The following is a 25014-nucleotide window of genomic DNA, read 5'->3' as shown; positions in this document are numbered from 1 at the left end:
TAGAAGGCACAATTCACTGTTAATACCTCACAAAAATAATACGAATAAATGAAAAGTATAAAGACCATTACCGCATCGAAATAATCAACAAACCATCAAATCTAAATACACAAACAATTTGAAAATAGCCGATGGCGTTTGCGAGGCGTTTGCGAGAGCTTGTAGAATGGCTGTGGAAGCAAGTCAAACTAAATTGAATCCCTCAATTGAATCCCTCAACTCCTACTCCGTACTGTCGTCAACATAACGGCACATCTAGAGCAGCCAGAATGTTTTGGCACTTGCAATAAGTACTGTAGGGTGTTTCCATAACTACCACCTCACTTTACCTCCGCTGGAAGAAAGACAAGGTTGGCAATTTAAGAATTTACATTTTCTCAGACATTATTCTCTCTCTGTGTGTGTGTGTGTGTGTGTGTGTGTGTGTGTGTGTGTGTGTCTGTGTGACTGTGTGACTGTGTGACTGTGTGTGTGAGAGAGAGACCTCCCTCATATGATTTTATATGATTTTCATTCCATTGTGTTTTTGCATTTTTTAATCCCGTCTCCTCTCCCCTGCCCTCCCCTCCTCTCCTCTCCCATCCTCTCCCATCTCCTCTCCTCCATTCTCCTCCCCCCTCCCCCATCCTCTCCCCTCCTGTCCTCTCCTCTCCCATCTCCTCCCCTCCTCTCGATTCTACTGTCCTCTCCTCTATTCTACTGTCCCATCCTCTCCCATCTCCTCCCCTCCTCCATTCTCCTCCCCCCTCCCCCATCCTCTCCCCTCCTCACCTCACCTCTCCTCTCCTCTCCTCTCCTCTCCTCTCCTCTCCTCTCCTCTCCTCTCCTCTCCTCTCCTCTCCTCTCCTCTCCTCTCCTCTCCTCTCCTCTCCCCTCCCCTCCTCTCCTCTCTTCTCCCCTCTCCCTCCATAGCCTTATTTCCCCCAGCATGTGTATCATCTGCCCAGGCATTACCCCCAACATGTCCCCTCCACCTACTCCACCCGCCCCTACATTAAAGCACTGGGCCATCCTAAGGACAACACCAGTGGACTTGTAAGTACACAAAACAACCCACCGTAGCGTCGGCCTAACGACCACATCTGTCTTGTAGTAGCTGCTCACAGTAGTTGTAGTTCACTGTCAGTTGTGTTAACTGTGGTAGCTGTATGCAGTGGACTGGAACGTAACCAGGTACATTTACCGAAGTACCGTACTTCTACTCCACTACATCTGAGGGGCAAATATTGCACTACAATTATTTGAAAACGTTAGTTACTTTGTAGATTATTATTATTATTATTATTATTACTAATCATACATTAACCTCTTCAGCCCTCTATAGCGTACATTTCGGCTATTTGATCTGCTATTGTGTACATTTTAAAACTTGTGAATGAGACATGGTGCATAATGAGTACTTTCTACTTTTGGTACCTTTTTGAGTACATTTTGATACCAGTACCTTTACTCAAGTATAGATTTTGAATTCCTGATCTGTACTCGTACCCGAGTATTTCCACATTGCAGTATCGATACTAAGAAGTGAGTACTGGTTTGTATGTGACCACAACATGGACGTGAACTCGGTCACGTCTTGAACACATTGAACTCGTCGTTTTCATCTCGGAGTGAGAAGGTTGGAGGAATGTGTTCCCGTGGCGTCGACAGGCGACGGTGCTGAACGCTATTCTGACACCATCGCTGTCCTTCTGATAGATCATCTCTTCCTCCTTACCTGTAACATTCATCCCTTCATCCCTCTCTTCTCTCTCAATTCAATTCAATTCAGTTCAATTCAAAGGGCTTTATTGGCATGAGAAAACATACGTTTACATTACCAAAGCAAAGAAAATATGCAAAGAAACAATGCAATCAAAACAAAATGGATGTACAATTGAAAGTCAGAATCTCCCATAAATCAGTGTCCATGTACCAAGATCACTTGATGCAGATATTACATACATGAATGCATACAGGAATACTCTCTCTCTCTCTGCTCTCTCGCTCTCCCTCCCGTCTCATTATTTTATTCATTATTGTTTGATATATATATATATATATATATATACATATATACAAACGTTGGCACCATTAACAGAAAAGAACATGGCGTTTCTATCTATTGAGGTCAATGGAGAAGTGTTTCCTCAAAGCTGTCTAGTCCAGTTCCCATCATGGGGGTTTGGGGTTGACACCCTGTGAGTGTTTAACTGCCCACCACTGCAGGGGGGGGGGGGGTAGCTTAACATTGTTATCTCACTCAACAGTAAACAAACCACCGTACAGTAGATATGTACTGTACACAGGGTATCTGTACATTTCTAAATATACCATTTTATGACTTATAAGACCATTTTAACCCATTTTGGGCATTATGTTATGCTTTAGCTATTGAAAAATAGCAGATCTACAAGCTCATGGCGCGCTATGAGCTTGTAGGTCTGCTATTTTTGAAAAATCGAACAACGACTGACATAGAAACAGAGCTTTTTTTTTTTAAACTGTCAGGATGTAGAAAACATTTTTAGAATCTGATCTCAGGTCAGAATGGGTTAATACCAAATTGACAAAAATATATCAAATAGGCCTATTACATAAGCATGAGGCAAACACAATATTCATCCGTGGAACCGAGTCGAACTAAAATGCAATGCCTACAATTCCAAGTGCTTATCACACCCTAACCCACCCCAGATCAAAGAAGGATTTATTTTGGGGTTGAAAAGTCTGACAGCCCTTGTTCACTGTTCTTTACTGGGCTGTGTGGTGCTTGTCATCAGAGCCCACACTGAGAAGCTGTCAGAGTACTTTATATCTATAGCAGTCACAAACCCAAGCGTCCTCGCCATGACCCCATCCTTCTGCACATGACCTTGTCTGTGGTGGAAAGTAAATTTTACTACAGTACAACTTTGAGGTATTTGTACTTCATATTTGCAGTGTTGATACTTTAAAAAAAAAAAAACAATGTGAGTAATGTTTCCACCACTGAGTCCTTGTCTGTACCCACCACCACCAGGATGTTATTGCAGAGGACGCCGGAGAAGGCCTTCCCTCCGTCCCCTCTGACCCCTCCATGGTAACCTGCTCTGATTAACAGGCTGGCCTACGCACCTGGTCTGACCGCGGGCTGATTAACAGGCTTGCCTACGTACCCGAAAAACTGTACCCAAGCGTTTTGTTGAAGGACGACGCCTATAGCCGCTCCTCTTGTCTGGCTGTGTGTGTAGACCGGTGGTTCAATCTCAACCCCCTGGAACCCCCTGCCGGAGTTCCAGGTGGTCCCCAGATAAATGATGGAGAGATGGTAACCAAATGGATATAGATCTTTAGCTCTTGAGAGCGTGAAATGCTTCAATTAGGCGCTCTCAAGCGTTAAATGATCGTTAAACATCTGCATTACTTATTTTAGAAGACATTTCGAGAATATAGAAGAATTGTTATTTTGATCAACGTTTGCCTGTTATCTCTCCTTTTGGTGCCACATCAATACAGTGTGGAATTGTGGACAAAATCTTATCCAAACTACTACTGAAATATTCAACGTTTTCTGCCTGAGAGGCTGAATCTGGTTGGTCCGTGACTGTGTGAAAAGGGTTTGAAACCACTGAGGCTGACCATTGGGCCGTTCCGTTAACAAACGCAACGCATGGGCAATATATAATGCACTTCCTGTGCATGAGTACACTGCATACGGATAGGAACGCTGCATCCGCATGCCGTGGAGACCTGAGGACCTGTTTGAGGATGCTACCCGAGGCATAGCGATGAGGTTCTCTGCTCGCGTTGTTGCAGAACAGAGATGCTATTTTAACCCGGTGTGATTGCAATGCAGAGGGAAGCGCTCGGCTAACCGCAGAGAAAGCAAGCAGCATCTCTTCGGCAAACGCAGCAAAAATGAAATGTATATTACATAATGATTGAAGTTATTTCTGACGTTGATTGTAGATCGTTAAACCATGGAGCACCTCAGGAATGTACACTACTACAGGCTCTTTGGGGGGGGGGGGGTGGACTATGTCCATCAAATTGACATAGTCATACAATATGTAACACACACACATTACACACAGACACACACTCCATCCATTCATCTCTCCTGAAGACACGGCACCCTATCATAGTTATTGGAGACACAGGTTGAACTGAAGCACTCAGGTCGGTTTCTACACTTGTGTCAAAGCTCAGGACTGTGCTGTCCTAATAACCATTCAGACACTTATCACACCACTCCCTGCCTCACAATGCAGCGTGTTGCCAGCCAGCCTTCAGAAGGATGGATACGAAAGATTAAGCAACGATTAACGTGTGTACAGTGTGTCCTCTCTCTCTCTCTCTCTCTCTCCACATATCTCCCTTCCTTCCTCCCTTCGCCCATCTCTTTTCCATGCGCCCTTTTTCCTTTCTTTATACCTTCCTCCTCCTCCTTTCCTCTTCCCCCATCTTGTCTCGCTGTGTGGTGTTTATTTTTTATTCCTCCGTCGTGAGTCGTGACCCTGTACTTTTTATCGGCCTACTCAAATATTTGACGTATTATTTCAACGAACGGTAGTGGCACGGCGTATCACTTTTGGTCCGCACATTGTTTCCGTCTTTTTGTGTGTGTCTGTGTGTGTACGCCCTTTTCTGTCTGTAGTATTTTCCTGTGTGTGTGTGTGTGTGTGTGTACGCCCTTTTCTGTCTGTAGTATTTTCCTGTGTGTGTGTGCGTGTGCGTGTGTGTACGCTTGCACATTTGTGGGGTCTACGTGCCTCCGCGAGGGTCTTTGTATATACATCGGGCCTAGCCCAGTGTAATTGCCTAGCTGATATAAGTATGAGCATGGATTCCTCGGGCTGGTGGGATTATCATCACAGTCAGCGCGGTGGGGTTGGCACCACACACACACACACACACACACACACACACACACACACAACCACACACACACACACACAACCACACACACACACACGCAGACGTAGTCACAATGAGCCCAGCGCTAGCAGAGCTTATCTCCTCTGCTGAGACGCTTCCTCCCTCACAGAGCTCTGTTTCCTCTTTCCCTCCTTCGTCTGCCCGGCCCTCAGCTCGGCCCAGCTGTAATTACAGCCTTATCACACACACACACACTCACACTCACACACACACACACACACACACACACACACACACACTCTCACTCACACACACACACTTACAGGGAGAGGGTTCACACGCACCGCACGCACACACGCACACGCTATAAACCCCACACTCTAGACATTGACACTCTTTTTAACGCAGCCCCGTTCTCAGAAGAACACACACTCGCAGTGTGAATAGAATAGAGCGGTTAGTATTTAAGGCTTTCTCCGAATTGAAACTTCTGCTTCTCTGCCCTTGCAGCCATACCAGGCACGGGGCGAGAGAGAGAGAGAGAGAGAGAGAGATGTCTCATTCACTTTGCTCTCTCTCTCTCTCTCTCTCTCTGTCTTTGCACTCGGTCCCTTTCCTGTCCCTTGTTCACTCTCACTCTCACGGTGTCTAATCTACTCCTCTACTGTTTTCCCGTCTGCAGAAGACGAGTGAGCTTCTGTGAAAAGCTCGGCGCAAATGCCGAGTTCCCCAAATTAATGATGTTTTCTATGATTTGCTGTTTTTTTTATCTTGACCTTTGACCTTCTCAACCCCAAACGTTAATCATCCAAGCCTGATCATTTCCAACAAGTTCCAATGAGAACCGGCACGTCGTCCATGGTTGAGTTATTTCTTTCACAGACACACAGTTACACACAGAGACAGACATGGTGGGCAACGCCTTGCTATGTACTGTACCACATATTGTGTCAAATGTCTACGTGTGATGATTGTTCCCCAAATGGGCCTCATCATCTTCTTCTTCTTCCAGTCTTCACCCTCTGCTCAGCCTGCTGGCTGGAGGACAGCCTTCACACTCCCTGCTGTGAAACAGATAAATGTGCTACATCTGACCCCATGTCACTGTCTCTCCATGTGTGTCTCTCTATATCTGACCCCATGTCACTGTCTCTCCATGTGTGTCTCTCTATATCTGACCCCATGTCACTGTCTCTCCATGTGTGTCTCTCTATATCTGACCCCATGTCACTGTCTCTCCATGTGTGTCTCTCTACATCTGACCCCATGTCACTGTCTCTCCATGTGTGTCTCTATATCTGACCCCATGTCACTGTCTCTCCATGTGTGTCTCTCTACATCTGACCCCATGTCACTGTCTCTCCATGTGTGTCTCTCTATATCTGACCCCATGTCACTGTCTCTCCATGTGTGTCTCTCTACATCTGACCCCATGTCACTGTCTCTCCATGTGTGTCTCTCTATATCTGACCCCATGTCACTGTCTCTCCATGTGTGTCTCTCTATATCTGACCCCATGTCACTGTCTCTCCATGTGTGTCTCTCTATATCTGACCCCATGTCACTGTCTCTCCATGTGTGTCTCTCTATATCTGACCCCATGTCACTGTCTCTCCATGTGTGTCTCTCTACATCTGACCCCATGTCACTGTCTCTCCATGTGTGTCTCTCTATATCTGACCCCATGTCACTGTCTCTCCATGTGTGTCTCTCTACATCTGACCCCATGTCACTGTCTCTCCATGTGTGTCTCTCTATAATCTGACCCCATGTCACTGTCTCTCCATGTGTGTCTCTCTATATCTGACCCCATGTCACTGCATGTCTCTCCATGTGTGTCTCTCTATATCTGACCCCATGTCACTGTCTCTCCATGTGTGTCTCTCTATATCTGACCCCATGTCACTGTCTCTCCATGTGTGTCTCTCTATATCTGACCCCATGTCACTGCCTCTTCATGTGTGCCACTGCCAATGTCCTACCCATGTCTGTCTGTCTGTCTGTCCGTCCTTCTGACAGTCTCTTAATGTCCGTATATCTGCTTTTCTTTGAGCAGGCGGAGACCTAAACTTCTAGGCTTTCAGCTTTGACGTTGTCCGTCAGTCATTCATGTCTTGACACTATACCTGCCTGTCTGCCTCTCTCTTTGTCTCCCCGTTTCAAAGCAGTTACGGTCGCTGCCTTTCAAAGCCAAACAGGTACAACAACCACCGCGTGGTTCCTACTGTAGTCGGCCATGCTGTTAGAACCTTCCCTCCACCGTCCTTCACCTCCACTAGACCCCCAGAACTAACACATCATTACCTGGCATGCTGTAGGAAGACACACTAATGTAGATTTTTTTAGAGCACTGGTTCTCAACAACGCGGGGTCCAGGGACCCCCAGGGGCCCTTGAGTGGTTTCCAGGGGGTCCCCACCCAGCTAATAAAGGATTGATAGTTGTCCAAAATGGACGCTTTTTGGGAGTTACGTTAACCCATTCTGACCTGAGATCAGATTCATACGAGGTTTCCACTGGACACACACTGGTCTGATGAACACATTCTGACCTGAGATCAGATTCTAAAAATGTCAGTCGTTCTTCGATTTTTCAAAAATAGCAGACCTACAAGCTCGTAGCGCGCCACTCGGTGGCGCGCTATGAGCTTGTAGATCTGCTATTTTTCAATAGCTAAAGCACAACATGATGCTAACACTCAAATGGGTTCCCGGTCAGAATGGGTTAACACAGTGTAGATTGGTGTTCCACAGAGGTTCTGTGGCCCAACTTCCCAAACAGTGCGTCGGGGACCATTTGTCTGTCACGGACCAATTTTTTATGTCTCGCGACTCGAGTAAAGATCCAGTTTTATTTTCCTATACGTTTAAAAGGATCCCTGGCAAATAAGACAAATAGGCCTTAATACATTATAAATAATTGAGTGGCTGAAACTGTTTTTGAATACATTTTCAAAACAGAAATCCCATAAATAAAATAATAATAATAAATGAATGAAGAAGTAGTGAAAATAGATGATCTACAAGCTGTGGTTGTAGATCTGCTATTTTCACTAGTTTGGGTCCCAGCCGGGCAAACATCAAATCTCTCTTTTGGGTCTCGACTTGAAAGGTTTTGGAACCACTGGCCTAACCCATTCTGGACGGGAACCCCTTTTGGTGTCAGCATTACATTATGCTTAGATATTGAAAAATAGCAAATCTACAAGCTCATAGCATGCCACCGCGCTAAGAGCTTGTAGATCTGCTATTTTTTTAAATCGAAGAACGACTGACATAGAAACATAGCTTTTTCAGAAAACTGTCGGGATGTAGAAGACATTTTTTAGAATCTGATCTCAGGTCAGAATGGCCTAATCATGCATATCAAACTGGGGGTCCCTGAAATGAAAAGGGTTGATTGACGACCACTGATGTATCGTAGAAATCCCTGCCAAATATAGCAGTGTGAGAACCAGTCAACCAGACGCCTAGCATATAGAAACGTTCCAGTATAAACCTTTACATTTAACACATTGGCTACAGAGACGGTATTGGCGGGTTGGCGGCTCTGTGGTGTGTGGACTCTGTGGAGAATGTTTATTTTCTCTGTAACAAGCCGTCGCAGCGAGTATACAAGTGTTGGAGCGAGCGCTACAAGTCTGCCCCGTATTAAAGTCCTGCTGCTGTTGTTCCCTCCCTCCCAGTTCACAAACAAAGCTATACAGCTCAGCCACGGTCGGAAGCCAAGTGTTCAAGGGGGGGGGGGGGGGGGGGGGGTGCTGATATGGGTGGGGGGGGTGGGGGGTAAAATGAAAGGGTGGGAGAGAAAGAAAGAAAGAAAGAGCATGAGAAGGAGACGGGTTTAAGGAAAGGGGAGGAATGCGAGAGGAAAGGGAGTGAGTGAGGGAAGGAAGGAAGGAGTGAAAGCGAAAGGAAGCTGGCTGGCGAGGGCTGCAGGGTTGTGGGTGTGGGTGGTGGTGGTGGTGGGGGGGGGCTGTGGGGGGGGGACGAGTACAAACGGAGGAAAGGAGAAAGTGAGGAGGTGAAAGTATAAGAGTGGGGGAGGTGGGAGGGAGGGGAGGGGAGGGGAGGTAAACCTTGTTTAGCTTCCGTGTCAGTGGGCAGAATGGTGGGCTTTCTGTCTGTCTGAGGCCTCAGAGAGAGAGAGAGACAGAGAGACATCAACGGTCAACACACCGTGGGTATTAGCCAGCTTAAGCCCCGTCTAGCTGTTCAGCGGTGGCTGCAGTCAGCTGCCCATCACAGACTGGCCGTCTCCACAAACACTCTCACGGTGCTTAACCCATTCTGGGCGGGAAGGGAACCCCTCTTGGTGTTTATAGCATTATGTCATGCATTAGCTATTGAAAAACAGCAGATCTACAAGCTCTGGCGCGCTACGAGCTTGTAGATCTGCTATATTTGAAAAATCGTGAAAATGCGGTGCAAATCTTTGAATATATATTTCCGATCGAACATTTTTAACTAAAGTATTGGCTTCTGTGGGGTCCCTGGAACTACATATTTTAAGATGGGGGGTCCGTGGCCCAATAGAGATAATTCTGGGGGTCCTTGACATGAAAATGTTTGAGCACCACTGACATAGAAACATAGGTTTTTTTTCAGAAAACTGTCAGGATTTAGAAGACATTTGTAGAATCGGTCCCAGGCCTAAATGGGTTAAATATACACGGCGAGTAGCGGAGGGGTGCAACGCGCTGTATTTTGGAACAGGATGGCAGGTGTTTACCTTTAACGCTGTGCGTTGTGTGACTGATACTCAAGAGTTACCGTTTGGGCTCCGGTGGATAACTGTACTCTGTACTGTACTCTCACATCACGTCTTCCACCGTGGCGTTTTGCCCCTCATTAAAATCGCACGGAATGATGGGTTGCTCTAACAGTCTTTTAACATTTTGTATGCTAACTGCGTGTGAGCTTTGAAGTGGTATAGCCCTAACCGCCTTCCCTAATGTCTCTCAGTTGTGTTTGTATTCTAATGGGGTGTGTGTGTGTGTGTGTGTGTGTGTGTGTGTGTGTGTGTGTGTGTGTGTGTGTGTGTGTGTGTGTGTGTGTGTGTGTGTGTGTGTGTGTGTGTGTGTGTGTGTGTGTGTGTGTGTGTGTGTGTGTGTGTGTGTGTGTGTGTGTGTGTGTGTGTGTGTGTGTGTGTGTGTGTGTGTGTGCACGTGCAGGTCTCTGGCGCCCCGGTGGCACTGCTCTGCTCTCTGAACACAGATGCCGTGTGCGAGCGTCTCCGACAGCTGGACGGCATGGACCCCAGCATGCTGCCTCAGTACACCTCCACTGTGAAGAAGGTACGGTACACTGTAAAGAAGGTACACTACTGTACACACTGTAAAGAAGGTACGGTACTGTACAATACTGTACACACTGTAAAGAAGGTCCCAAAAGTGAGATCAGGCGTCTGCCCGGCCGGGACCCCAAACTAAGTGAAAACAGCAGATCTGTGAACTTGTATATCGGCCATTTTCACTACTTCTTAAACATTTGTTTTCTAATTCATGGAATTTCTTCTTTCTTTTTAACCCTCTATACTTGACCAAATTACGGACCTGTAAATAAAGAGCGCATTTGGTTTCTTTCACTTTACACAACTTGATTCGCCGAAAATAGCCGATATACAAGCTCGGCAATGTTTTACGCATATTTTGATTATCGCGCTAATATTGTTAATCGCAAAGTATTTTTGCCATAATTGATCATGACATGTAATTTAAGTTTTGGCCCATCCCTGATGTCATTGCAACGGGTGATGAGTCACCCATTCAGTGCTTCTCCAGTCCTCTGTCTGCAAGCCAGCGTGAACGGCAGAGTGCTGCCCCAGTAATAATAGTAGTAGATAGATAGATAGATCTTTATTTTGTCATTGCTTACATGAAACAACGAAATTCAGTTTAGAGCTTCACCTTCACCACTGGCATTAAATAAATATCCATACTGTACAGTAACCCAAGTGCAATAGTGCTGGTGCAATGTAATAGTGTAAAAGTTCAGTGCAAGTCCAGTAATATGTGTTTCCTCTGTCCTTAGGCCAACGTGAACGGCAGAGTTCTGTCCCAGTAATAATAGTAGTAATAATAGTAGTAGTAATATAGTAGTAATATTTGTTTCCTCTGTCCTTAGGCCAACGTGAACGGCAGGGTTCTGTCTCAGTGCAACCTGGACGAGCTGAAGAAGGAGATGGACATGAACTTTGGAGACTGGCAGCTCTTCAGGGCAATGGTGACACAGACACCCCCTATTTTAGAGAATATTTGATTAGGAATAGATGAGGGTGGGGGGGGGTTGTGGGTTAGTGCTGCAACTATCAATTCCTTTATTAATCTATTGATAACTTTTTTTGATTAATTAAATCATCCAAAAGTATTAGAGAAAAAAATTGCTATTATTTTAATATAATGTATTTTCTTTTTAGAGAAGCAAAAATAGCTGATGTAAAAGCTCACAGTGCGTCACTTCATGCCACGTTGTGAGCTTGTACATCTGCTATTTTTGAATGGCCAATGCGAAACATTCTAAAATTACGCTGATGCTTTCCGGCTTTTAATGGGTTAACCTCATTGCCTCCCTTCTTAATATACTACATTTTTCAATGTGCTTATGCTTAATATACAACATTTTACAATATGCTTAATAAGTTGGTCAGGACCTGTAAAAAATAAAAGAAATAAGCCGCATATAGACGCTACTCAAAGGGAAAACGTCCACCCAGCACATTGACAGCAGTAACGACCATCTTACGGTTAAATTGATCTCGCTGATCTTCCCTAAAGTCTTCAAAACCAATCTAGTTGCTCCATCCAGGCTGCAGAGAGAGAGAGAGAGAGGCAGAAGGCATTGGCCTACATACTATAACTACACGGCCCGGGGATCTAACGGCATTCCATTTTGATTCATGTTCTTTCTACTAGGGGAAATAAAAATGAAACAAATGTCATTTTGAGCTCTGCTGAAGATATTGGGATAGGAGATTTTATAATCCTTAATACGAGAAGGGCCTCGGTGGGCTGGGGACGGGGACGATGCTCGGAGCTGGCCAGGCTCAAATCACTAACACATGTTAGCCAGCCGGTGTTGCCAGCATTTTTGCGATAGAAATAAGCAAGCAGGTCGATGATAAACGAGCCCAAAAGAAGCAACTACCGGTAGCCTATATGCCAAACTTAAAATCGGCTGTTTTCAAAATTATTATTGAAAAAAGTGACAAAATATTGTGGAATATATTTTTTACACATCTGGTATACATTTTCAGATGTGAGTCCTTGTCCAAATACATTATTCATTTGGTGGTCCTTGACATGAAAATATTTTAGAACTACTGGTTTAAACGGAATTAGGAAGCAAGCCCAAATAAGCAACTAAACAAGTGCATCTACCAATGTTTAACAAGCAACTTCACAGAAAAACAAGACCATTGTTTATAAAAAAGCAGACATAGCAACACTGGTAGCCAGCTCCACTTCATCACAGTCTGTTTGCACTCGGTGGCGCGCTATGAGCTTGTATAGATCTGCAATTTTTCAACAGCTAAAGTATAACATAATGCTTGAAACACCAACATGAATGGGTTAATAAAACTATTAATGACATGCCCATAAATATCAGCTTTAAATTGGTCTGTCTCTGGGGGTTCTATAAATATCGAATCAATAAAAAGTATTAACAAGAGCTTAAGTGACTAATAACTACATTGGATCCGTCCAGTGTAGTAGTCTACAGCCATCATATGAAACATGTAGCTGGTATGGCCGCCGCAGCAGCGGTCTTAACTCTGGGCATGATGTACTGTAGGTCTCCAAGTGCTGACCAGTGTTGTGTTGCCAGGATGCAGCCAGCACAGCCATCTGGTTCAAGATGGCCGACTGATATCTGGATGAAGGGAGGTTATTGTCAGGGAGGAGCAGACAGCTCAATAGCTCTACTTAAGGAGTCGCTCTCGCTTCTCCCTTTGAAAAGCACATGCTGGTTGTTGTTGTTTGTATCGTTGTCTAGCTGCACACTACTGGCCGTGTGTGTCATGCACTTGTAAAAAAAAAAGAAGAAACGTGTTTAGCCTTGACTCTCTGCCCCAAAACAAAGATATAGATACTCCGTCCTGGAAAACATAGGATCATGATCTCTGATAACATCCTGCAGCATAGCCACTACACTTCTCTGTCCTACTCGGTGTCTAGCTGTATAGAGCGCCCCCTGTCATGACGAGGCACAGGAAATGAATCCCAATGCATTTTTCCCCATAGACATTTCAAAAAGTATTTATTTAAAGACGGTTACGCCACGCGGACAAAGCCAACTCCAGTCGTGACAAATCATGACAATAAACACAATATTTTGGACCAAACAAACAATTACAAAGAAGAAAAACAACAAAAAAAGTGTTTTTTTCTACTTTCTAATTCTTTGTTCGGCCCAAAAAATTGTGTTTGTTGTCATGATTTGTCACGACAAGAGTTTGGCTTTGTCCGGCGTGGCGTAAACGTCTTTAAATAAATACTTTCTGAAAAGTCTATGATGGAAAATGAACGGAGAATCATTTCCTGGGGCCCTGGTGGTAGGGGGGCGGGACTGCGACGCTCTATAGCGTCCACTATTAACTCCCTGTCTTCCCTGTGTTTAGGTGAACGAGCTGCGGCATGCGGAGAGCCAGGCTCTGCTCCAGGACGAGTCGCGGGCCGCCAGCGAGCAGGGCAGCCACGGGGAGCCGCCCCAGGGCAGACGCTCCGGGGGCGGGGCCCTACAGCACGACGCCGCCGCCGCCTTCAGCCTCAACCTCAGCTTCGAGGAGCTCAGCGGAGCCGGGCTGGAGGAGCCGCCCCGACAGAACAGCAACAACACACACTGGCCGGTCAGTAGTTCAGCCCATTCTGACCTGAGATCAGATTCTAAAAATGTCTTCTACATCCTGACAGTTTTCCATTCTGACCTGAGATCAGATTCTAAAAAAATGTCTTCTACATCCTGACAGTTTTCCATTCTGACCTGAGATCAGATTCTAAAAAAATGTCTTCTACATCCTGACCGTTTTCCATTCTGACCTGAGATCAGATTCTAAAAAAATGTCTTCTACATCCTGACAGTTTTCCATTCTGACCTAAGATCAGATTCTAAAAAAATGTCTTCTACATCCTGACAGTTTTCCATTCTGACCTGAGATCAGATTCTAAAAAAATGTCTTCTACATCCTGACAGTTTTCCATTCTGACCTGAGATCAGATTCTAAAAAAATGTCTTCTACATCCTGACCGTTTTCCATTCTGACCTGAGATCAGATTCTAAAAAAATGTCTTCTACATCCTGACCGTTTTCCATTCTGACCTGAGATCAGATTCTAAAAAAAATGTCTTCTACACATCCTGACAGTTTTCCATTCTGACCTGAGATCAGATTCTAAAAAAATGTCTTCTACATCCTGACAGTTTTCCATTCTGACCTGAGATCAGATTCTAAACAAATGTCTTCTACATCCTGACAGTTTTCCATTCTGACCTGAGATCAGATTCTAAAAAAATGTCTTCTACATCCTGACAGTTTTCCATTCTGACCTGAGATCAGATTCTAAACAAATGTCTTCTACATCCTGACAGTTTTCCATTCTGACCTGAGATCAGATTCTAAAAATGTCTTCTACACATCCTGACAGTTTTCCATTCTGACCTGAGATCAGATTCTAAAAAAATGTCTTCTACATCCTGACAGTTTTCCATTCTGACCTGAGATCAGATTCTAAAAAAATGTCTTCTACATCCTGACCGTTTTCCATTCTGACCTGAGATCAGATTCTAAAAAAATGTCTTCTACATCCTGACAGTTTTCCATTCTGACCTAAGATCAGATTCTAAAAAAATGTCTTCTACATCCTGACAGTTTTCCATTCTGACCTGAGATCAGATTCTAAAAAAATGTCTTCTACATCCTGACAGTTTTCCATTCTGACCTGAGATCAGATTCTAAAAAAATGTCTTCTACATCCTGACCGTTTTCCATTCTGACCTGAGATCAGATTCTAAAAAAATGTCTTCTACATCCTGACCGTTTTCCATTCTGACCTGAGATCAGATTCTAAAAAAAATGTCTTCTACACATCCTGACAGTTTTCCATTCTGACCTGAGATCAGATTCTAAAAAAATGTCTTCTACATCCTGACAGTTTTCCATTCTGACCTGAGATCAGATTCTAAACAAATGTCTTCTACATCCTGACAGTTTTCCATTCTGACCTGAGATCAGATTCTAAAAAAATGTCTTCTACATCCTGACAGTTTTCCATTCTGACCTGAGATCAGATTCTAAACAAATGTCTTCTACATCCTGACAGTTTTCCATTCTGACCTGAGATCAGATTCTAAAAATGTCTTCTACACATCCTGACAGTTTTCCATTCTGACCTGAGATCAGATTCTAAAAAAATGTCTTCTACATCCTGACAGTTTTCCATTCGGGCCTGAGATCAGATTCTAAAAAAAATGTCTTCTACATCCTGACAGTTTTCCATTCTGACCTGAGATAAGATTCTAAAAATGTCTTCTACACATCCTGACAGTTTTCTGAAAAAGCCATGTTTCTATGTCCGTCGTTCTTTGATTTTTCTAAAATAGCCAGACCTACAAGCTCGTAGCGCGCCACTCGGTGGCGCGCTACGAGCTTGTAGATCTGCTATTTTTCAATAGCTAAAGCATAGCGTAATGCTAACACCAAAAGGGGTTTCCGCCAAAAAATGGGTTAAGCACTGATTCTGCACCGTAGTAGCACGGAACACGTGCCCAAGATGTGATGAGAGATCTGCGCACGCCGACGCACAGCATGACTATTTCTGTGCTAGCGTTTAGCGGTACCGCCCCGAGAATCACAAAGGCACACAGTGTACACAGAACCCTCAAACTGTCACATGGTCACATGTCCTCTGCTGCCAGCACCTGTTTAGCCGTAGCGTTGGCGACATCAGTGGTTTTTCATTAGCATGTGGTTTATAGCTGAGCAGAGGAAGCTTGTTCTTTATTGTTCCTCACTTTACAAACAAACACACGACTACTACACCACACATGAACCAAAGTTAGAATTGTCAAGGTGCCTCGCATTTGTTATTTTCATCTACACCCTCGCCCAACTGGCAAGGAATGGAATAACAAGGACATAGTCATAGACTTTTACTCCTGCTAGACGTTCTACTTCACTGTGTGACCTCTTATTGTGATCAAGGGCTTCTTTGTCCAGCACTGGTCAGTACAATCGCCATGTCCAGTGTGTCCATGTGTCCATTATTCTCACATACAACAGACAACACACCCTGCACCAGTGCACTCCATGCTTATTCCAAACTACACTGCGTCGCAATGCGACACTTTGCGACAGCTTGTAGATCGGCTGTTTTCAAAAGATCTTTATACATTCGAAAATTTTGAAATGGGACATTCTGCACAATGACTACTTTTACTTTTGGTACTTTAGTTACATTTTGATACCAATACTATTGTACTTTTTACTCAAGTAAAGTTTGCATAGCAGATTTTTACCTAAACATAGTACTCCTCCGACATTACAGTATTGATATACTTTTACGTACAAAAACAAAGTGAATCCTTTTTTCCAACCACTGAATGTGACTTCCCTCCTCCTGTCCCGATCCAGGCTACAAACCACCGCACCTCCAGCATGAACAGCCTGAACTCCCAGGAATCCTCCAACGACATCTGTAAGCTGACGGACAAGCAGCAGTCAGAGTACCACGACGCCTACCGGGAGTACATCGCTCAGATGACCCAGCTGGACATGTCCGGGGGCGGGGGAGAGAGGCCCGTCCAGCCCCACCCGGGACAATTCCTCCAGACCGTCACCGGCTCGGATGACAAGGCAGTGGGTGGACGTTCTAGATTAGTGGTTGCCAAGCTTTTTAAACCCATTCTGACCTGAGATCAGATTCTGAAAATGTCTTGTATATCCTGACAGTTTTCTGAAAAAGTTATGTTTCTATGTCAGTGGTTCTGCGATTTTTCAAAAATGGCAGACCTACAACTAACAACTAAGGGGACCCATAACAATGTGTCTGTGACCCATAAGTGTTTGGGAAACGGTGTCCTAGATTGCTCTGTTGATTTACACCAAGCGATAGCAGTTGCGGTTAAGTCCAAATGCAGTATTGTGACTACAAAATTACTACCAGGTGTAATTTACTTTACGATGTCTAATTAAAGACATCTAGTAATGGTTCTGCTGTCGGGGCCAGGGCGTGAGTTTCCAGAAGCATGTCATGTTGTTCTAAGACAAAGTATGTTCTCTCCCTGGCTTATGATAACCTTAAGAGTGGTGTCACATTCACCAAACCTGTCACAGAGCAAGGCTCTTACAGTAGGCATGAGAATAGAAGAGCACAGCTTCCTTACTTTCATATTTTCTTAATTTCTTCTAGTTTGAACACACTCTTTTTCCCCCTATTGATACACTGAGCAAAAACAATGTTGAAATGAGATTAGAGGATGCTTTATATCTTGGCATTGTTCTCACTGAGTCCTCCCACTTCCCAGGCCAAGGATGGTGCCGACCAAGACAGTCGCAAGTCCTTCCCCAAGAGAGTCTCCAAGCCTGGTGACGCTACAGACTTCTCGTCTGGTGCGGATGCCCTGGACCCCATCAGTGAAGAGGATGAGAAGCAGGACCACAGCATCTCCAGGAAGACAGCTTATCAAAAGGTGCCCAGCGATGAAGACTCGGGCTCAGAGGAGGCCGACAACACCACCCCTCTCCTCCACAAAGAGGAGAGGGGTCCGTCAGCCCACAGGGCCTCCCAGCCCACGGGGCTGCTGGCCAAGCCGGGCCTCCTCGCCGACATCCTCCAGGACAAGGAGGACTCGTCCAACTCTGAGGTGCGGTCTGGAGATAGTTCGTCGGACCGGTCCTTGGAGGAGGCGGACGAGGACGCCGACCCGGAGCGAGACGTGGAGAAAGCCGTCTGTGTGATGGAGCTGGAGCTGGAGGGCCTGGTGAAGAAGAGAGGCGTCCTCCCCAGCAGCCTGAGTGGCCTGCAGGACAGCACGGTGGCGCGCATGTCCATCTGCTCCGAGGCGCCGTCCGAGGCCAGCCTGATGGCCAGCAGCCCCGACGAGGGCTGGCTGCCCATCAACCTCAACCGCTCTGCCAGCGATGCCGCCCTCGACAACGACAACAGCAACAGCTCCAACAACGCCACCTCCACCAACACCAACACCAACAACAGCCAGCAGGTAGGTTAACAACGCCACCTCCACCAACACCAACAACAGCCAGCAGGTAGGGTTAACAACGCCACCTCCACCAACACCAACACCAACAACAGCCAGCAGGTAGGTTAACAACGCCACCTCCACCAACACCAACACCAACAACAGCCAGCAGGTAGGTTAACAACGCCACCTCCACCAACACCAACACCAACAACAGCCAGCAGGTAGGTTAACAACGCCACCTCCACCAACACCAACACCAACAACAGCCAGCAGGTAGGTTAACAACGCCACCTCCACCAACACCAACAACAGCCAGCAGGTAGGTTAACAACGCCACCTCCACCAACACCAACAACAGCCAGCAGGTAGGTTAACAACGCCACCTCTACCAACACCAACACCAACAACAGCCAGCAGGTAGGTTAACAACGCCACCTCCACCAACACCAACACCAACAACAGCCAGCAGGTAGGTTAACAACGCCACCTCCACCAACACCAACACCAACAACAGCCAGCAGGTAGGTTAACAACGCCACCTCCACCAACACCAACACCAACAACAGCCAGCAGGTAGGGGTAACAACGCCACCTCCACCAACACCAACAACAGCCAGCAGGTAGGGTTAACAACGCCACCTCCACCTCCACCAACACCAACAACAGCCAGCAGGTAGGGTTAACAACGCCACCTCCACCAACACCAACACCAACAACAGCCAGCAGGTAGGTTAACAACGCCACCTCTACCAACACCAACACCAACAACAGCCAGCAGGTAGGTTAACAACGCCACCTCCACCAACACCAACACCAACAACAGCCAGCAGGTAGGTTAACAACGCCACCTCCACCAACACCAACACCAACAACAGCCAGCAGGTAGGGGTAACAACGCCACCTCCACCAACACCAACAACAGCCAGCAGGTAGGGTTAACAACGCCACCTCCACCTCCACCAACACCAACAACAGCCAGCAGGTAGGGTTAACAACGCCACCTCCACCAACACCAACACCAACAACAGCCAGCAGGTAGGTTAACAACGCCACCTCCACCAACACCAACAACAGCCAGCAGGTAGGGTTAACAACGCCACCTCCACCAACACCAACACCAACAACAGCCAGCAGGTAGGGTTAACAACGCCACCTCCACCAACACCAACAACAGCCAGCAGGTAGGGTTAACAACGCCACCTCCACCAACACCAACACCAACAACAGCCAGCAGGTAGGTTAACAACGCCACCTCCACCAACACCAACAACAGCCAGCAGGTAGGTTAACAACGCCACCTCCACCAACACCAACAACAGCCAGCAGGTAGGGTTAACAACGCCACCTCCACCAACACCAACAACAGCCAGCAGGTAGGGTTAACAACGCCACCTCCACCTCCACCAACACCAACAACAGCCAGCAGGTAGGGTTAACAACGCCACCTCCACCTCCACCAACACCAACACCAACAACAGCCAGCAGGTAGGTTAACAACGCCACCTCCACCAACACCAACACCAACAACAGCCAGCAGGTAGGTTAACAACGCCACCTCCACCAACACCAACAACAGCCAGCAGGTAGGGTTAACAACGCCACCTCCACCAACACCAACAACAGCCAGCAGGTAGGGTTAACAACGCCACCTCCACCTCCACCAACACCAACAACAGCCAGCAGGTAGGTTAACAACGCCACCTCCACCAACACCAACAACAGCCAGCAGGTAGGGTTAACAACGCCACCTCCACCAACACCAACACCAACAACAGCCAGCAGGTAGGTTAACAACGCCACCTCCACCAACACCAACACCAACAACAGCCAGCAGGTAGGTTAACAACGCCACCTCCACCAACACCAACACCAACAACAGCCAGCAGGTAGGTTAACAACGCCACCTCCACCAACACCAACACCAACAACAGCCAGCAGGTAGGTTAACAACGCCACCTCCACCAACACCAACACCAACAACAGCCAGCAGGTAGGGTTAACAACGCCACCTCCACCAACACCAACACCAACAACAGCCAGCAGGTAGGTTAACAACGCCACCTCCACCTCCACCAACACCAACAACAGCCAGCAGGTAGGGTTAACAACGCCACCTCCACCAACACCAACACCAACAACAGCCAGCAGGTAGGTTAACAACGCCACCTCCACCAACACCAACAACAGCCAGCAGGTAGGGTTAACAACGCCACCTCCACCAACACCAACACCAACAACAGCCAGCAGGTAGGTTAACAACGCCACCTCCACCAACACCAACAACAGCCAGCAGGTAGGGTTAACAACGCCACCTCCACCAACACCAACACCAACAACAGCCAGCAGGTAGGTTAACAACGCCACCTCCACCAACACCAACAACAGCCAGCAGGTAGGGTTAACAACGCCACCTCCACCTCCACCAACAACAGCCAGCAGGTAGGGTTAACAACGCCACCTCCACCAACACCAACACCAACAACAGCCAGCAGGTAGGTTAACAACGCCACCTCCACCAACACCAACAACAGCCAGCAGGTAGGTTAACAACGCCACCTCTACCAACACCAACACCAACAACAGCCAGCAGGTAGGTTAACAACGCCACCTCCACCAACACCAACAACAGCCAGCAGGTAGGGTTAACAACGCCACCTCCACCAACACCAACAACAGCCAGCAGGTAGGGTTAACAACGCCACCTCCACCTCCACCAACAACAGCCAGCAGGTAGGGTTAACAACGCCACCTCCACCAACACCAACAACAGCCAGCAGGTAGGGTTAACAACGCCACCTCCACCAACACCAACAACAGCCAGCAGGTAGGTTAACAACGCCACCTCTACCAACACCAACACCAACAACAGCCAGCAGGTAGGGTTAACAACGCCACCTCCACCAACACCAACAACAGCCAGCAGGTAGGTTAACAACGCCACCTCTACCAACACCAACACCAACAACAGCCAGCAGGTAGGTTAACAACGCCACCTCCACCAACACCAACAACAGCCAGCAGGTAGGTTAACAACGCCACCTCTACCAACACCAACACCAACAACAGCCAGCAGGTAGGGTTAACAACGCCACCTCCACCAACACCAACAACAGCCAGCAGGTAGGTTAACAACGCCACCTCTACCAACACCAACAACAGCCAGCAGGTAGGTTAACAACGCCACCTCTACCAACACCAACACCAACAACAGCCAGCAGGTAGGTTAACAACGCCACCTCTACCAACACCAACACCAACAACAGCCAGCAGGTAGGGTTAACAACGCCACCTCCACCAACACCAACAACAGCCAGCAGGTAGGGTTAACAACGCCACCTCCACCAACACCAACAACAGCCAGCAGGTAGGGTTAACAACGCCACCTCCACCAACACCAACAACAGCCAGCAGGTAGGGTTAACAACGCCACCTCCACCTCCACCAACAACAGCCAGCAGGTAGGGTTAACAACGCCACCTCCACCAACACCAACAACAGCCAGCAGGTAGGGTTAACAACGCCACCTCCACCAACACCAACAACAGCCAGCAGGTAGGGTTAACAACGCCACCTCTACCAACACCAACACCAACAACAGCCAGCAGGTAGGTTAACAACGCCACCTCCACCAACACCAACAACAGCCAGCAGGTAGGGTTAACAACGCCACCTCCACCAACACCAACAACAGCCAGCAGGTAGGTTAACAACGCCACCTCTACCAACACCAACACCAACAACAGCCAGCAGGTAGGGTTAACAACGCCACCTCCACCAACACCAACAACAGCCAGCAGGTAGGGTTAACAACGCCACCTCCACCAACACCAACAACAGCCAGCAGGTAGGTTAACAACGCCACCTCTACCAACACCAACACCAACAACAGCCAGCAGGTAGGTTAACAACGCCACCTCCAACAACACCAACACCAACAACAGCCAGCAGGTAGGTTAACAACGCCACCTCTACCAACACCAACACCAACAACAGCCAGCAGGTAGGTTAACAACGCCACCTCCACCAACACCAACACCAACAACAGCCAGCAGGTAGGTTAACAACGCCACCTCCACCAACACCAACAACAGCCAGCAGGTAGGTTAACAACGCCACCTCTACCAACACCAACACCAACAACAGCCAGCAGGTAGGTTAACAACGCCACCTCCACCAACACCAACACCAACAACAGCCAGCAGGTAGGTTAACAACGCCACCTCCACCAACACCAACACCAACAAATCAGCCATCACGACACCGTCAAGGCCTGCTAAAATACATTTTAGTCGACTAAATCAACTGCAGATTTACTCGACTAAAATCATATGATATTCAGTAGACTAAAAACTAGACCAGGGCTAAAACAATTGCGGATGACTAAAATGTGACAAAAACTAAAACTCAGTTCTACTCAAAGGACTAAAACTAACTGCTGTCCCAAACAGCGCTGCCAGCAGGCGTTCACCCCCGACGACGCAGAGTGCACCACCTCCGCCCTGGATACCGTCCCACGGCCCGTAATCATCAGCCCCGGCTCCGGAAGCACCACGGCGGCCGTCACCGTCCACCACAACCAGAACCTGAGGACCATCAGCCTGGGCGAGGAGAGGGAGAGCATCCTGTGAGAAGTCCACCACAACCAGAACCTTAGGACCATCAGCCTGGGCGAGGAGAGGGAGAGCATCCTGTGAGAAGGTCTTCACTGTAAGCCACTGTTTCCCAGACAGTGGGGTCGGGTCGGGAGCCATTTGTGGGTCGCGGGCACATTCGATTTTTGGTTCCTACATTTGATTTTTAACCCATTTAGACCCGAGTTAAAAACATTCACTTTGAAAGAATATATTGCCACATTTTTTACGATTTTTCAAAAATAGCAGACCGACAAGCTCGTAGTGCGCTATGAGCTTGTAGATCTGCTATTTTTCAATAGCTAAATTATAACATGTTTAAAACACCAAACTGGGTTATTTATTATTTCAAAACATTTTCAAAAAACATTCCCAAAAAAAGCTAAACCTTTCCTGAATTAATAACAAAATCCAAAGATTGTTTTTTTTTTCAGTAATGTCGTGAAGAAACGAAAGAAAACCCATAAGAATTTAGAACAGATATTTGAGAAGAAGTGGAAAATGGTCGATCTGCAAGCTCCACAACGTGGAGCGAAGCGTCACGTTGTGAGCTTGTAGATCTGCTATTTTCACTAGTTTGGATCCCGGGGCGAATATCACATTTTTTGCTTTGGGTCACGGGCTGGAAAGTTGGGGAACCACTGCACTATGATGTCCTATACCAAACCAATAAGGTTCTGTTAGTTTATACAGGTCGGTTCTGTTAGTACATACAGGTCAGTTAGAGAGGAGGTTGTTGTTCTAGTAGTTGTTGTTGTTGATGATGTTGTTGTGACATGTTACCAAAACTAGAGGCCGTTGCAGACAGGCCGTTGCAAAGATTTAGAATAGATGTGTTTAATGCACTCGACGTGAAGACGAGATAGCAAAACGTCGCTGTGAATTAAGGAAACGCACCCCAGTGCCCGTGATACAAAAGAAAAAGGCTTTAATACTTGGCTATCAAGAAAACGGCCATGCTTATTTAAAAACGTCAGGCGACAAGCAAACATGCACCTCAGGATACTTTTATACATGGATTTGTAATTTGATGTGTTGAGAATTTGAAGTCAACTCTGAATTAGTACTTTCTACGGTTACAGTTTGTGGCCTTTTTTTGCAGTTCCATATTCCTGGATAATTGTACTTGCGGGCTGTGCTGTGGTGTGGAGTGATGTGATGTTTTGTTTACGTGTGAATATGGGGTGTTTAGTACTACAGTTGTGAGAGTCACTGTTGCGTGCGTTCATGGAATGTAAGAGTAAAATGATTTGGCTGCTATATAGGTCTGTTCTCCAAAAATACAAAAACAAAAAATAATTGCTATGTTACCGGATCTGTCTTTAGGTCCTATATTGTGCTGTGATGTGTTTGACAGTTGGAGGGAAATGGTCATGTGATAAAAGTAGTGATGTACTGTATTGTGAAATGCAGTTGTTGTGATAGAAGAGAAGTTGCATGCGCGTGCAGGATCCAAAGTTGTGATAGTGTTTTTTTCCCCTCCAAAGTAGGTCTACCTTTTGTGATAGGCTACAATGTTTTGTGAACCAATAAATTGGCTATTTAACTTCACATCCATCTCGTCTCCTCACTGTTGTAGTCAAATATAGCTTTGAAATAAGCACTTGTGTAAGAAACGTGCTGTAAAAATCTTGCCTGGATTTTTTTCTCATTGTATGCAAAAAGCCAAGATTGTGTTTACAATTGAACTGTTTGCTGAAGGTGCCTTTTCAATATTTAATTTGTTTGTGATTCGTTATGCAGCCAGTCAGCTTGAGTACTATTATTCACAACTTCAATAGCAATATTTAGCTCGGTATGCAATTGTTTGTGCTGCGTAGTTTTAAAATAAAATGCATTTGCACAAAATAATGTGTCAGATGGAGCGGTGTTTGTCGACACTAATAACTTCGGCCGATAGGTGGCACACCGTCCATGCAAAGAAACCCGCTGATGGAGACGGTGACAAGACCTGTTAATGTAGTTGCAAATGACCAAGGCAGGAACTTCAGCTTGTAGGGTAGAGATACTTGACACATGCGCTTAATTACTGACACCACCGCGTAAACTACGTGTTGTTCTAATAACCCTACATGATCTGGTGGTCCATGGCAGTGTTAAAGCAGTAGCCTATTGATCCAGAGCAGTTTATACAGCTATGATTTTTATTTTTCCCAGCAAATAGCCAGTCTTAATTAAGACTAAAGACAGTACACAGTTGCAAGATTTGGCTTTTGATCTTGAACTCGTAGTGAACTACATTTAGCGATATGAAAGCCTATGTCTTATAGTCAGAATTTTAGCCCAATGCTTACAACTACTGACTCAGGCCGTCACGGTAAACCGTTTAATCCTATTTACGTGGCCT

At 46.3% G+C, this 25014-nt stretch overlaps 1 protein-coding gene across 5 annotated transcripts in view; it reads left to right on the top strand.

The window, feature by feature from the left end:
• Positions 1–24214, top strand: part of kidins220a (kinase D-interacting substrate 220a) — a 94600-nt gene extending 70386 nt beyond the window's left edge. For 2 of the 5 annotated variants that reach the window (XM_080784475.1, XM_080784479.1), the window contains 8 exons: positions 913–1035; positions 3002–3061; positions 10012–10134; positions 10964–11062; positions 13458–13685; positions 16466–16690; positions 17359–18054; positions 22485–24214. In XM_080784475.1, the coding sequence (XP_080640601.1) occupies positions 913–1035; positions 3002–3061; positions 10012–10134; positions 10964–11062; positions 13458–13685; positions 16466–16690; positions 17359–18054; positions 22485–22664 (1734 nt within the window). In that variant the 3' untranslated portion in view covers positions 22665–24214. Of the gene's footprint in view, positions 1–912; positions 1036–3001; positions 3062–7004; positions 7038–10011; positions 10135–10963; positions 11063–13457; positions 13686–16465; positions 16691–17358; positions 18055–22484 lie in introns of all 5 variants that reach the window. The other 3 variants (XM_080784477.1, XM_080784476.1, XM_080784478.1) reach the window with 3 other exon arrangements.
• Positions 24215–25014: the final 800 nt, after the last annotated feature.

This window comes from Protomyctophum bolini (genome assembly GCF_963924005.1).
Source record: "Protomyctophum bolini genome assembly, chromosome: 15".
NCBI lineage: Eukaryota > Metazoa > Chordata > Actinopteri > Myctophiformes > Myctophidae > Protomyctophum > Protomyctophum bolini.
The sequence above is the reverse complement of the archived record's forward strand: the minus strand, read 5'-3'. Positions and strand labels throughout refer to the sequence as shown.